Source organism: Mirounga angustirostris, unplaced genomic scaffold (genome assembly GCF_029215605.1).
Source record: "Mirounga angustirostris isolate CCGP_5_RB_7025 unplaced genomic scaffold, mMirAng1.0.hap1 SCAF_10, whole genome shotgun sequence".
Taxonomy (NCBI): domain Eukaryota; kingdom Metazoa; phylum Chordata; class Mammalia; order Carnivora; family Phocidae; genus Mirounga; species Mirounga angustirostris.
In genome coordinates, this window is record NW_026991718.1 from 80,517,554 (window position 1) to 80,530,516 (window position 12,963).

At 43.3% G+C, this 12,963-nt stretch overlaps 1 protein-coding gene and 1 non-coding gene across 3 annotated transcripts in view; both read left to right on the plus strand.

Moving 5' to 3' along the window:
* The first annotated feature begins 3,178 nt into the window (after positions 1 to 3,178).
* The window catches only part of IL1RL2 (interleukin 1 receptor like 2), a 40,897-nt gene continuing 31,112 nt past the window's right edge, over positions 3,179 to 12,963 (plus strand). The window contains exons 1-4 of one of the 2 annotated variants that reach the window (XM_045885260.2): positions 3,179 to 3,305; positions 4,053 to 4,122; positions 4,950 to 5,184; positions 7,682 to 7,877. In XM_045885260.2, coding sequence (XP_045741216.1) covers positions 4,065 to 4,122; positions 4,950 to 5,184; positions 7,682 to 7,877 — 489 coding nt within the window. In that variant the 5' untranslated portion in view covers positions 3,179 to 3,305; positions 4,053 to 4,064. Of the gene's footprint in view, positions 3,595 to 4,052; positions 4,123 to 4,949; positions 5,185 to 7,681; positions 7,878 to 12,963 lie in introns of both variants that reach the window. The other variant, XM_045885259.3, reaches the window with a different exon arrangement.
* On the plus strand, positions 10,568 to 10,640 carry TRNAK-UUU (transfer RNA lysine (anticodon UUU)). Its single transcript has one exon. It is a non-coding gene; the product is annotated as a tRNA-Lys (tRNA).

The following is a 12,963-nucleotide window of genomic DNA, read 5'->3' on the forward strand; positions in this document are numbered from 1 at the left end:
AAAACAAAACAATTGGAGAGAGTCCATTACCCAAGGCTTGTGCCTAATGGCATAAACTTCCCAGAATGTTCCCATTGCAAGAATGTCTGCAGTTGGGAAAGACTGTGAGGAGGAGGAGTCAGTGGGAGGATGAGGATAAACTGCATGCTCATCAAACATCTGTTGCTGTCAGGAACTCAGCAAGGAGGTTTTTACAAACGTCATCTCTGCAGAGTGGGTCTAATCATCCCTATTCTATAGATCAGGGGCACCGCTGGTGTTTGAATTCCCAGGCAGGGACAGGGCAGCGAGATACATCTGTGCCTCCCTTTGAAGGCAACTACAGGAGACATCAGAGGTAGGACTTAATGAGCTCTCTGCAAATGGACAAGATGAAGATAAACAACCAGGTGGGTAAAAGGGCAATACACAAAAGGAAATATCACAGAAACACACACACATGGCTAATGAACGTAGGCAAAGATGTCCCATCTTACCAGTAATTAGAGAAATGTAAAGTAAAATCACAAGATCACAAGATAGCTTTCTGCATCACTGGGCTGGCGAAACTGGCAACATGGAAAAGTCTGTCTGACATTACCAAATATTGACAAGAACACGAAAGGATGAAACTCTTATCCTCTAAAAGATGCTAATGTGGAGAAAATGAGGGATTTTTCTAATATAGTCAAAGATACACCTACCCAAAGATGCTGCAATTTTACTCCCTAGATAACCTCTCAAAAATCCACACAAGAGAACATTACAAAAATCTTTACTGCAGCACTATTTTTTTTTAGAGGAAGTGGGGTGCAGGGAAAGGAAGAGAGAAGGAATCTTAAACAGGCTCCATGCCCAGTGTGGAGCCTGTCTCCCAACCTTGAGATATGACCTGAGCCAAAGTCAAGAGTCTGACGCTTAATTGACTGAGCCACCCAGGCGCCCAACCACAACATTATTTTTAAGAGCAAATATAAATTTGAAACAATGTCCAAAGGAGATGGATACATAAATTGCAGTACATTAATACAATGGAATATCCATACAGTAGTGGCCTTGCATGAACTAGAACTACACTTCTCAAAATATTTGCATATCATATTTTATATTGCTTAAGGGACACACACACACACTGATCAGAAAGGTAAGCACTAAAGAGGATAATGAGTTTGGGTGGTGGGAGAAACACATATACAGGAAACTTGGTCATTGTGATTTCTGAGGCTGGGTCTTGCTCCCATGACTTATGACTTGTTTTGAATTACTTAGCTGTTAATTATTGCATGATGCACATTTAAAAGGAAAATTTTAAATATGAAAATCAGAGAAGAAGAATAAAGTGATTGAATTCAGGAAGTTCCTGCATAAAACAGCAATTTTCTCATGACTATAACAAAGCAAGCCTCGAAGCTCCATAAATAAATTGTTTTAATTTCTTCCTCCCCTTTTCTCATTAGCAAACAATGTTATCAGGTTTCTCCAAATTTTTAAGGTAATTGAGAGCCTGCAATAATGTTTTGGTTTTCTGTTGTTTTTAATTATGAAGTTTATAATCCCGTCCCACCTCTGCCCCCCATCAGTTCTGCCTTCAAAGCCATGTGGTTTGCTCTCCCTGTATCAGGAAACACACTTGGCATAGAAAACATCCTTCAAAGTCTAAGTTTCCGGTCCAGAGCCTCACCAGTAAAAGGAAATACCAGAAATGTCCCATAGGAGGTGCTGCCGGGAGGCTGGGGTGGCTCGTTGAAACTTCATAAGCTTTGGGGCAACTATACTGATTGAACTTGGCCCTCACACCTATATTCAAACGATAAAAAAATAAGATACGATCCAAATTTGTTCATAAGGTAGAAACCTGAAACAGACAAAGAAAATTAAGAAAAATTTGGAAATAACTTTTAACACTGCTTATAGTAGTTCTGTATGTGAGTCACCTGATGGTTTTCATAATAACACCTTTGTTTTGTTTTGGGTGGGGGCTGAGGCTTGCAAAATATGTATGTACAGAGGAACCTCATTTAATGCTGATGTTAGGGAAAAGTAATAAAGATCTCCATTTATAGCTTAGCAAAGGGGTCCTCAAAGTGTGAGAGCCCTAAGGGTCCCCAAGATCTGTGAAATCGTTTTGATTTCACAATAATACTCAGACCTTATTTATCTTTTAAATTCTCATTCTCTCCGCTGAGTATAGCGGACTTTTTCAGAGGCTGCCCAGCATGTTACATCCTAAGAGATTTGATAGAGAAGAAGGTATGGGAATCCAGCTGTCTTTTATTAGGTCACACACCAAAGAGATTTGCAAACACTAAGTAGGGGTATGTGGTAGTACGTAGAACAATATAACTTTTCTCAATAATTTTGTTTGTTTTGGAAAGTTCAGTTATTTTTCATAAGATGTACCCTATTTATGCTAACATTTATGTTAAGTTTATTGTTGTTATTTAAAATAAATAAGAACATAAATGTTTTACATGCTCTCCATTTTAATTTCTAATATAGTAACTATTGACAGACATAACCCACATAAACAAGCACTTTGGAATCCTCAATAATGTTTAAGACTGAAGAAATGTGCAAACAATCCACTGGCCTCGGGCCGTCACAGAAAGCGCTGCTGGCAATGCAGATACTGAACTCCTGGCCTGTTCCTCTGGTTGCCCCCCCCCCCCCCCCCCCCCCCCCCGCCGCCGCCTCACTGTCTCTAAAACCACAAAGACCACCAGATAGAGCTTGGCTGGGAATCTGCTGAATGGAGATGACATTTTATATATATTTTCTAAGTCCCAGCGCCCCTCAGGGGGATCTCTCTGGGGGTGTTTCCTGAGGGCTAGCGCAACAGTCCTGTTTGATATCATCTTATTTGGAAAATCAGACAGGACCAGACTTCGTGCTCCAGGTAGTTCAGGATCACACTGGGATGTCTGCTCTACAGAAGTTGACAGCACGACTCAGGCAGATAAAGGCTATTCCCTGGAAGCCACTTGGGGGCATTCTACATAGGCCGAGAAGGGCATGTAATCACTGCTCAGATGAGGTTTGGAAAGGAAAGAATTCGTTTACGGGGATAATTCGGAATAGATTTAAGCAGACATGACTGCCCATGAAAGACGTGTTAGCTGCCAGAAAATCAGGTAACACGCCTTTAAACCCACTTCTTAGTGTGATGCCACCGTTCCTTCCTACGCAACCCCTGGGGGAAGGTAGGCCTGCCCTGCCCACGGTGGCAAGGAAGTAGCGTGCTATGGAAACGCCTCACCTGGGTTCGGTGCCTGTGCGCTGGATTCTCCACTTTCCAAGATCCTGCGCGCTCCAGTCCCGTCCGGCAGGTAGGCGCCGGTTGGGAGTGTGCGGCTGAGCCAAGCGGGTGGGGCCCCGACCCCCGGAAAGGTGTGGAGGGAAAGAGGTGGCTGGCAAACATGTGCGCGACCGACCCGGAGGCCGGAGATCGGGACGCCGGGGCCGCCCCGGACCGGCTGGGCGACCTTGGGGGAGCGGGTTCCGTCTCTGGGCGAAGGCGTGCAGCTCCCGTCTATACCTGCCGGTCCGGCGGCGCTCCGGCTTCCTCTCTCTTCCCTGCCCGCCTTTGCCAGGTCGGCCTAAGAGGGCTTCTCCCAGGTGAGCCGGTGGTGGGGCTCCGTTTGGACCGCCGGGCCCAGGGGGACCCCGAGGCTAAGGACGCGCAGGGGAGGCTACGCGCGACGACGCGCAGGTGGGGATCCGGGGTGGGTGACGTGTCTCCCACCGGGCGCAGGACGCAGACCCTGCCTCGCTGCCAGACAGGGGCGACGGCGCACCCCGGGGGCTGGGGGCCTCCCACCTGCAGCCACCCTACCATGACTTTCTGTCCCCGGGCCCCGGGCCTCCCAACCCCTCCCGCTGATCCCTCTTCCAGCCGGGATTCAGGAGGTTCGTGCGGGGAGGAGGGAGTCTTTGGGGGCACGTCGGGCTAATGTGGGGCCAGAGTTGGAGGGCTCCCCACGAAGAAAGGGAAGGCCAGGGGCCTGGGTTAGGATCTCTGAGATTCATTGTCGCCGCTGTGCCCCATCCCCTCCCACCTTCTCTCTTCCTGGTAGCCCAACAGGGGGATGCTGGCCTTGGTGCTCTGCGGAGTGTCCCTCGCGCTTCCACCCTTTGTCAGAACAGGTACGTTCGGCTGCCTCGCAGGCCACCCTCTCCTACCTGCCTCCCTGCGGCTCTGCAAGAGCCCCTGTGCAGACCCCTGGGGGATCGCATGACACCCGAGCCTTGTGGTTACACTTACCCTAGGGGACCAGGCAGAATTCCGTCCGAATGCGGAAACAGCAAGTTTCAGTTCCCAGCATCTGATGCTCAGCCCCAGTGTCACGTTTGAGTTTTGAGATGACTTTGGTGGGGATGGGGGTGGGGGAATAGGCAAATTTGGAAGTCTTGAGTCAAAATGCTCAAATGGATATAATACTATTTTATATGACAGAGGGTCATTTTATGACCCAGGGTAAAAACACAGAAACCATCAACACAGCAGATTTCTTCCAAGAAGAAACAGTTTCTTCAAAGCAATTCAGTAGAAATGAACTTTAAAATGAGCAGATTTTTTTCAACAGTCCTTTTAGGGATGGTATACTTACACCTTTTAGTGAAGACAGAGTGAAATAGCTGGGTGGCAGAGCAGAAAGAAATGGGACAAGGAGGGCTTGGAATAGGAACGTTTACTCTGAAGGAGGAGGATCAAGGGATTCAGGGTCTTAGAAAAGAATGGACAGAGAGAAACCATTCCAAATGGGGAGGATGAGTCAGTGTGTTTTATGAACACATTTGAAGGACTTCCAGTTATGCTTTCAAATCAGCAGACTATTTTAGGGAACTCCCACACTGAGAAAACTCTCCAGTAAAATTTTAAGTTGGATAGAAAATTAAAGAGGCATTTGTTAAAACTAATAATCAGTAACGCTAGAGTTCTCTTTCATGATTTCCCCCCTTTCTTTCCCTAGATGCATGCAAGGATGTTAGTATGCAAAACGAGGCACCTTCAGCAGGCCAGCCTTTTGCTTTTAACTGTACGCACCCGCCACTAACATCTGGGAAAGTACGTGTGACATGGTATAAATATCCTAACAAAATTCCAATATCCAAAAACACACAGTCTAGAATTCACCAGGAGCAAAACTGGATTTTGTTTCTCCCCCTGACACAGGAGGACTCTGGGATCTACCAATGTGTTATAAAGTAAGTTTCTCATTTAAAATAGAACTCTCTCTCTCTGTCTGTCATATATATATATATATATATATATATATGTAAAAATATATAATGTTACAGTTATATACATACACAATTCTTCTAGGAAAATTCTTAATAAACTCTTAATAAACGTAGAAAATTCAGGGAGAAGAATAAAATACAGTTTTGTAACTGTTACCAGATGGTTTCCAGTGAACATATTTTAAAACAGAACAGATTTATAAAGCAGTCGTTGGAACATGAGATGCATCTTTTCCCATTGGAATGAGGCCACAAGCCAGGCCAGCTTAAAAACCTGTTTCTCCCAATATTATTGCTACCTTCTTTCTTGGAATTTGGGAAGTGTGTGTGACAGGCGGCACAACCAGATAGGAATAAACCTCCTTTGAGCACCTTTTTGTAAGGGCTCTGTGATAGGAACTTGAGTGACTCAGCATCAGCTATGTTCCAGGCTCCATGATGAGCCCTGTGCTAGGAAATAGTGTAGGTGAGTGGCACAGATCTGGTGGGAGACAGTTGAGCCTGGTGGGGGCTGCGGTGAGCCAGAAAGCATTTGTCCCACCAAAGGCAGTGGTCTATTCAGCTCAAGGCCATTTTCCAGTTTTTCAAGGGAACCTGGAAATCGCATTTTTGTGTGTGTGTGTGTGTGTGTGTAACTTTTCAATAAGCTTTGTGTGTGTAGCTTAAATAAAACACATTCGTGGATAAATTTTGCCTAAGGCCCTCAATTTTGTTACCCTCCCTTACTGATGTGCTCGTCCTTAACAAATTATTCAATAAATTGGAACCTTGATATTCCTATCTGTAAAATGTCAGCCTGATAGAGTTGAAGGGACAATTAGTGGAGATGATGTGTGAGATAGGTACTCCAGGAGGGTGATTGTGCTCTCCCTCTGCTGCTTTGTCTCTGTGGTCTTTGCCTCTGCCTGTCAGTGTTACAGAAATGGGAGAGGTCGTGAGCCCCTATTTCCTGACTCCTTCCCAGGTGCTGACGTCTTGTGGTGGGGTCTGCTGTCTTGTGTGACTCTAGGTTATGAAGTAAGAGGGGGGAGATTGTATGGCACACAAATTCCATCCGGATGTCTAGACTGGATTTGAAATACTTAAATCTGGGAGCTGTAAACGGGGAAAGATAACCTTTCATAGAAGGTAGACATAGATGCTATCCGTCATGAAATAAATGTGAATTCTCACAAATCTTTAACATACAGAGATGATACATACCTAGTAAATTGTGTATTTTTACTTTGAAGTAATTTCAAATTCACACAAAATTCACAAGAATAGTATAAAAAAGTCCCATCTACCTTTTATCTAGATTCCTCTTATTTAACGTTTTGCCACATTTACCTTATAATTCTCTCTCTCTCTCCATATGCAACTGACCCTTGAACAACATGGGTTTGAGGTTCACAGGGCCATTTATACACAGATATCTTTTGATAAATACAGTACATTACTATAAATGTATTTTCTCTTCCTTATGGTTTTAACATTTTCTTCCTCTAGCTTACTTTATTTAAGAATACAGTATATAATACACATAACATACAGAATATGTGTTAATCCACTGTTTATGTAATCAGTAAGGCTTCCGGTCAATGGTGGGCTATTAGGAGTTCAGTTTCAAGGGAGTCAAAAGTTCTATGCGGATCTTCAACAGTGCAAGGGATCCGGTGATGCCCCTAACGACTGAGTTGGTCAAGGGTCAACTCTATATGTATATTTACATGCAATAGTTTTTTCTAAACCATTTTTTCCAAAATAGTTTTTGGGGATTTCTCCAAATTTTGAGTTGTATGCATCCTTAGCCTGGAGTAATTCAATGTGCTATTTGCTATCAACAAGAATATTCTTGTACATAATCACAATATAGTTATCCTACCCATCATGCAATATTTTTATCTAATTCCCCATTCATACGCTAATTTTGCCAATTGTCTCGATTTTTCTTTATAATTTTTTTCTTTCCTTTCGGGAGAGGGTCCAATCTGGCCTCATGAATTGCACTTGGCTGTCATGTCTTTTCAGTCTCTTTTCATCTGGAATAGTTCCTCCATCTGTTCTTCACGACATTGACATTTTTAAGGAGTACAGGCGATTATTTTATATACTAGCCCTTAATTTGGGTTTGCCAGATATTTCTTCACGCGTAGGTTGAGGTTGAACCTTCTCGGCTGGAGTACCACGTTAAATCGTTTGTGTCCTCTTCGGACAACACACCCCGAGGCTCACGGTGTCCATTTGCCCCTCACTGGTGCTGTTCAGCCTGATCCCTTGGCCATGGTGTGGTCCTGCATTTCCACAGTAGAACTATTTTCTTTTCTTTTGTAATTAATGATTTCTGAGACGCATCCTGCCTTGGCTGAGGTAGGGCATTTGCACGGTATCTTGATGATTTGGCAAGATTGGAAGATGCACAGCTTCATTTGATTTGTGGTTGTTTGAGTTTTTGAGGTTTCAATTTGTCATTTTCTTACAGCAGCACAAACACCTGTCACAGAATCCCCGTAAACCTCACTGTATTAAGAAAATACTGGTGTGGTGTTTCTGGAAAAGGCCAGCTGATTTTATCGGATGAATACAGACAAATATTACATGCTGGAAGGGACGACAGCCTTACCTGTCATCTGAACTTCCCACAGAGTTGTGTTTTGGATTCCCTAAAGTGGTATAAGGTAAAACACAAAATGATTTTCCTATTGCTATTTTTCTTCTTCTTTAAAATTTATTTGCTTTTTGGTTCAAGTTGGATCTTTTAAGGCAGAATTGGTAAAGAGATTTGTGTACCTGAGACAGATTTGTTAGCCTATTGCTACTGATAATTTTACCCTGCTAATTATTGTTTTTAAAATTAATGGTTATTACAGCCTTGTAATATTTTGTTACTTGTGTTCACTATCTCCCCACAGTTACAGTTTTCAGACTCTCCTTGGTTATTCTTTTTTTTTTTTCTGAAGAGATTAATTAATTTGTTTGAATGTGTACTACTTATGCCCATGATTCAATAATCCCAAAGTATAAAAAGTCATCCCTGGCAAGTGCCCTCCCCACTCCTGAGCTCTCTTTGCCCTGGGCCCATCACACCTTTCCTAACCTGTGGCTGCCAACTAGGTGCTTGCTTTCTCTGCATTATTTTTGTATAATGCTATACAAGCAAATGAAACTATACCCTTGTCCTTCCATTTTTATGCAAACGGGGAATCCTAAACTCACCTTTCTGCAGCTTGTGTTTTCACCCTCCAACACTCTTTTCTTGGCTGTCCTGGCAGATGATAATATTTAAGACATAATCCAAGGCACAGGGGAGCACAGGTTTCTTACTTAAGATTGGATTAGTTTTCCTGTAACTCTCTGCTTGTCAGCACTTGCCAATACAACCATCTGGGCGGTGAGTTTTCTCTGGGGAAAGCTTTTTATCTGCCGATTCAGTTTCTTTAATGGAGATAGCCTTATGCCAATTTCTCATTTCTTCCTGAAGGAGGTTTGGTAAGATTCCTTTTTTTGTAGGAAATCACTCGTTTCATTAAATATTCCAGATACTCTGGCACGTAACTGTTTGTCATCTTTGCTCTTTTCATGTCTGCTTCTGAAATAAGGTTCTTCTTTTAATCGCTGTTACGATGTATTTCTCTCTCACTCCTCACTTGATTAGTCTCATAGGAGAGTTGTCAGTTCTATTATTTTTTTTTCAAAGAATCAAATTTTGGTCTTGTTCATCCTTTCTATTATATGCTTCGTGTTCGTTTACTTTGTTTCCACTTTCCTGTCTCACAAGGACCATGGCAATATCCTTATCCATGTCTTTTTTTTTTTTTTAAGATTTATTTGAGAGAGAGAGTGTGTGCCTGTGCATGCATGGAGGGCGGGGCAGAGGGAGAGAGAAAGAATCCTCAAACAGACTCCATCCTGAGCACAGAGCCCAACTAGGGCTCGATCCCAGGACCCTGAGATCATGACCTAAGCCGAAACAGTCGGCCACTTAACCGACTGAGCCACCCAGGTGCCCCTTATCCCTGTCTTTTAACGCACATTTGCCAGTGTGTGAGTTTTTTTAGGATACATGCTGATTAGCCTTATAACCATTAGATTGTAGAGTATGTATATGAATAAAGTATTCAATTTTACTGATGCTGCCAAGTTACTCTACAAAATTTTATATTAGTTTATACTCTCCTGTGCAATATTCTGGGGTCCCTAAAACTTTAAGTGGGACTTTGTATTATGAGACTTATATTTTTAAAATTAGTTTGATGGGTACAATTGCTACCTTATTTTTGTTTTAGTTTGCTTTTCCTTAATTATTAGTGAGGTTGACCAACTTTTTCATACGTTTATTGACTGTTTTTGAATCCTCTTCTGAACTTGTGATTCATGTCTTTTGCCCTATTTATTTTTTTTCATTTTTTTTTTACCATTTCATTACTGACTTACAGGAGATTTTATATATTTCTATATCCTGGGTACCAATGTTTGGAATGCAGGAACAGTTTTCATTGAAGTATAGTATATGTATAGAAAATGCATGAAGCATAATTGGACAAGCTTGATGGATCATCAGAAAGTGAATACAACTTTTGGCTACCCCTTCCATCTATCAAGGTCAAGAACAAAAATACTACTAGCACCTCAGAAGGTTCACTTCTGCCATCTTCCAAAAACTATGCCTCCCGAATCCCCTGACTTATAATAGCATAGATTAGTTTTGCCAGCTTATGAACTTTATTGAAATTGAGTCCTACTATATGTAGCATTTTGTGTCTGGCTTGCTTGGCTCAGTTGTAAACTTGTGAGAATCATCCTTTGAAGTGAGGATTGGTTCAGTCATTCTTTAGGGCCCTGCTTTTAGTGGTTCAACCAAACCACATGGCTTGGTCACATCCCCAATGACAACTAGAGAGTTTGGCCGGGATGCTCCTCATTGTCAAGTCCTGACTCTAGCTTTTGTCCCCTACATGCGTAGATCTGTCAGAAGCACTGTCGTATCAGTTTGTCAGCCATCACCTTCAGAATAATTGGTGATAGTTCTAAACATCAACTGTTCCATTCATGAAAAGTTCATCTTGATCGAATTTAAAGCTCCCACCTGTGCTGTCTCCACTTGCAAGGCTAATACCTGGCCCTTAGGTATTAGCCTTAGTTCAGAAAGTTTCTACTGAATAGGTGGATGGCTTCCGAGTTCTTCCTACCTCCAGTATTTTTCACTTTCTGTATCAACTATTGGGCTAATGGAAAAATTACACAGGTATTCATTTAATGTGTGTCAGGATGTATAATAAATGCTCTGCATACTCTCTCTCATTATCCTCTTATTAACATTGGATCTGGCTACAATTTAATTATTAACAATAATCCTGTTCCAGGGGGCGCCTGGCTGGCTCAGTCGGTGGAGCATGTGACTTTTGATCTCAGGGTTGTGAGTTCAAGCCCCACGTTGGGCGTGGAGCCTACTTGAAAAAAAAAATCCCCTCACAGTATTCCTGTTCCATTCAGAGGGTATTGGTTGCCAGGCCACAGTCCCCTCAGCCTCAGTTGGCTCTGACTGTGGCATTACCCATTTTCCAAGTTCTGCTTTGGCCTTCTCAGGATATGGTGAGTCTCAGTTCCTCTCCGAGGCTTCTGTAGACTCTTCCTCAAGCATCCTGTCTCCCAGCTTGCAGCCTTGCAACCATTATCTCATGGGACCAGCATTAGGACCCTCTTGACAGTAGGACTCTTCCGGAAATCTTTTCCTCCTGGCCTGGACCTGTTGTGGTCATAGACTGAAAAGCACTTGACATCTGTAGAAAGGTAGATGTTTACAATCAACTTTGTTACTACCTCAGCATTAAGAGCGATGGATTTTTTTTTTTTTTTTTAAAGCACTTGCTTGGACTCTGCCTCTACTCACTGAATCAGATTATCCATGGGTGGGGTTCAGGCATTTTTATTTTTAAAATAATGCTCAGGGATGCCTGGGTGGCTCATTCGATTGAGTGTCCGACTCTTAATTTCAGCTCAGGTCATGATCTCAGGGTCATGGGATCGAGCCCCATGTCGGGCTCTGCATTCAGCGGGGAGTCTGTTTGAGATTCTCTCTCTCCCTCTCCCTCTGCCCCTCCCCCCTCAAATAAATAAATAATTATTTTTTAAAAAATATTTTATTTGTTTATTTATCAGAGAGAGAGAGAAAGAGCACAAGCAGGGGGAGTGGCAGGCAGAGGGAGAAGCAGGCTCTTTGCTGAGCAGGGAGTCCAACGTGGACCTTGATCCCAGGACCTTGGGATCATGACTTGAGCCGAAGGCAGACGCTTAACTGGCTGAGCCACCCAGGTGTCCCAATAAATAATTCTTTTAAAAAAATAAAATAACTGCTCAGCTTGAGAAGACAGGAGGTTAGGAGCCAAGCCATATAACGAGGAGAGATCCTTCTGAAACTGTCCCACCTGTTCAGATTCAGTGACCTCAGTTATGGCTCTATTTTTGCTACTATCTAGTTCTCAGACCTTGAGTTACTATTTGGGCTTCAGTGTTTTCTTCCGTCAGATGAGAGAGTTGGAATCAATTCTTCCAGGATGTAGAGCTTCGTGTTAATCCGCTTGCAGCTGTGCTAGGAAATGCTTCCTGGAAGAGGTGACCGTTGCACTGCTTTAAGAATGAATTGCAGTGAAGCCGTGGCAGGCAGAAGGGAGGATGGTAATTAGAAAAAAACCCCAGCAGGTTCAAAGGTATCAGGTGGGAAAGAGAATGGTGTTTGGGCGCATTGGTTAGAGTTTGGGGTCCATGTCAGAGTGGAGTAAGGTGATGCTAGGAAATAGATCGTGTATGCTCACCTACACGTAGCCTTTTCCCCACTTAAAGTATGTCAGTTACACCATTAGGATAATGACATGCTCAGCTTCTTTATGTATTAGTCAACTCCTGTAGGCACCGCAGTGCACACATTGGAAGGGCTTGAGAATGGTAGCATGTGGGTCATTGAGGCTATTTCAGAAATTTAGTGAATGAGTGGGGACCATGTAGGACAGCGTATGAAGTAGAACTGATAGAATGAGGGGGAAGGAGAGGAGAGTCAGTGGAGGGAACTCGTTCCTGGTGGCCCCTCTCTTCTCCGGGATATTAGGTGGACATTTAGAAAGAGCAGCATAAGTGAATAGGTGAACGAGAGAGTCGAAGGCGAAGAATGTCTAAGGTGAGGACCATGAGTTGGTAGTGGTGCCACGATGCATGTCGATGTGATTTTCTCCTGTAGTGCTCATCGGGTTGTAGGCTTGTAGGAGGAGGATGATGGAACCGACACAGATGGGATTTTGCAGGCTGAATGTGCTGGATGGATAAAGGGCGACAGTATCGAGGAACCGAAAGGGGATGAGTAAAGTAATGGCCACAGGTTGGGAAAGGAAGTGATGCCTGAAGGAAAGTGGTCATTAAAACAAAATAGAGGGGCCAAGGGGACTGTATGTCCAGGATAACATAGAAAAATGAGTTTGAGAGAAAGTTCAGGTAGAAAAGTATAATGAATGTGGTGGATAGACGCTCACTATCCATGGTGAGCTTCTTTAAACTAGAGCGGCTATAGAGCTACAAAATAAGAACAAAGCAACCCCAAACACACCCTGTGCTTTCCCCGAGTTGTCTGCAGCTGAGGTTCTGGATGTGATTCAGTTTCTTCAGCCGGCTTCCCCGAAAGGCTTAAATGAGAACAGTAGCTCTTCTTGCTTTTCTGCTAGGCAGCATGGCCATGGGGATTTTCTGCAGCGGTGTTCCGGGCCCAGACCCTAGCTC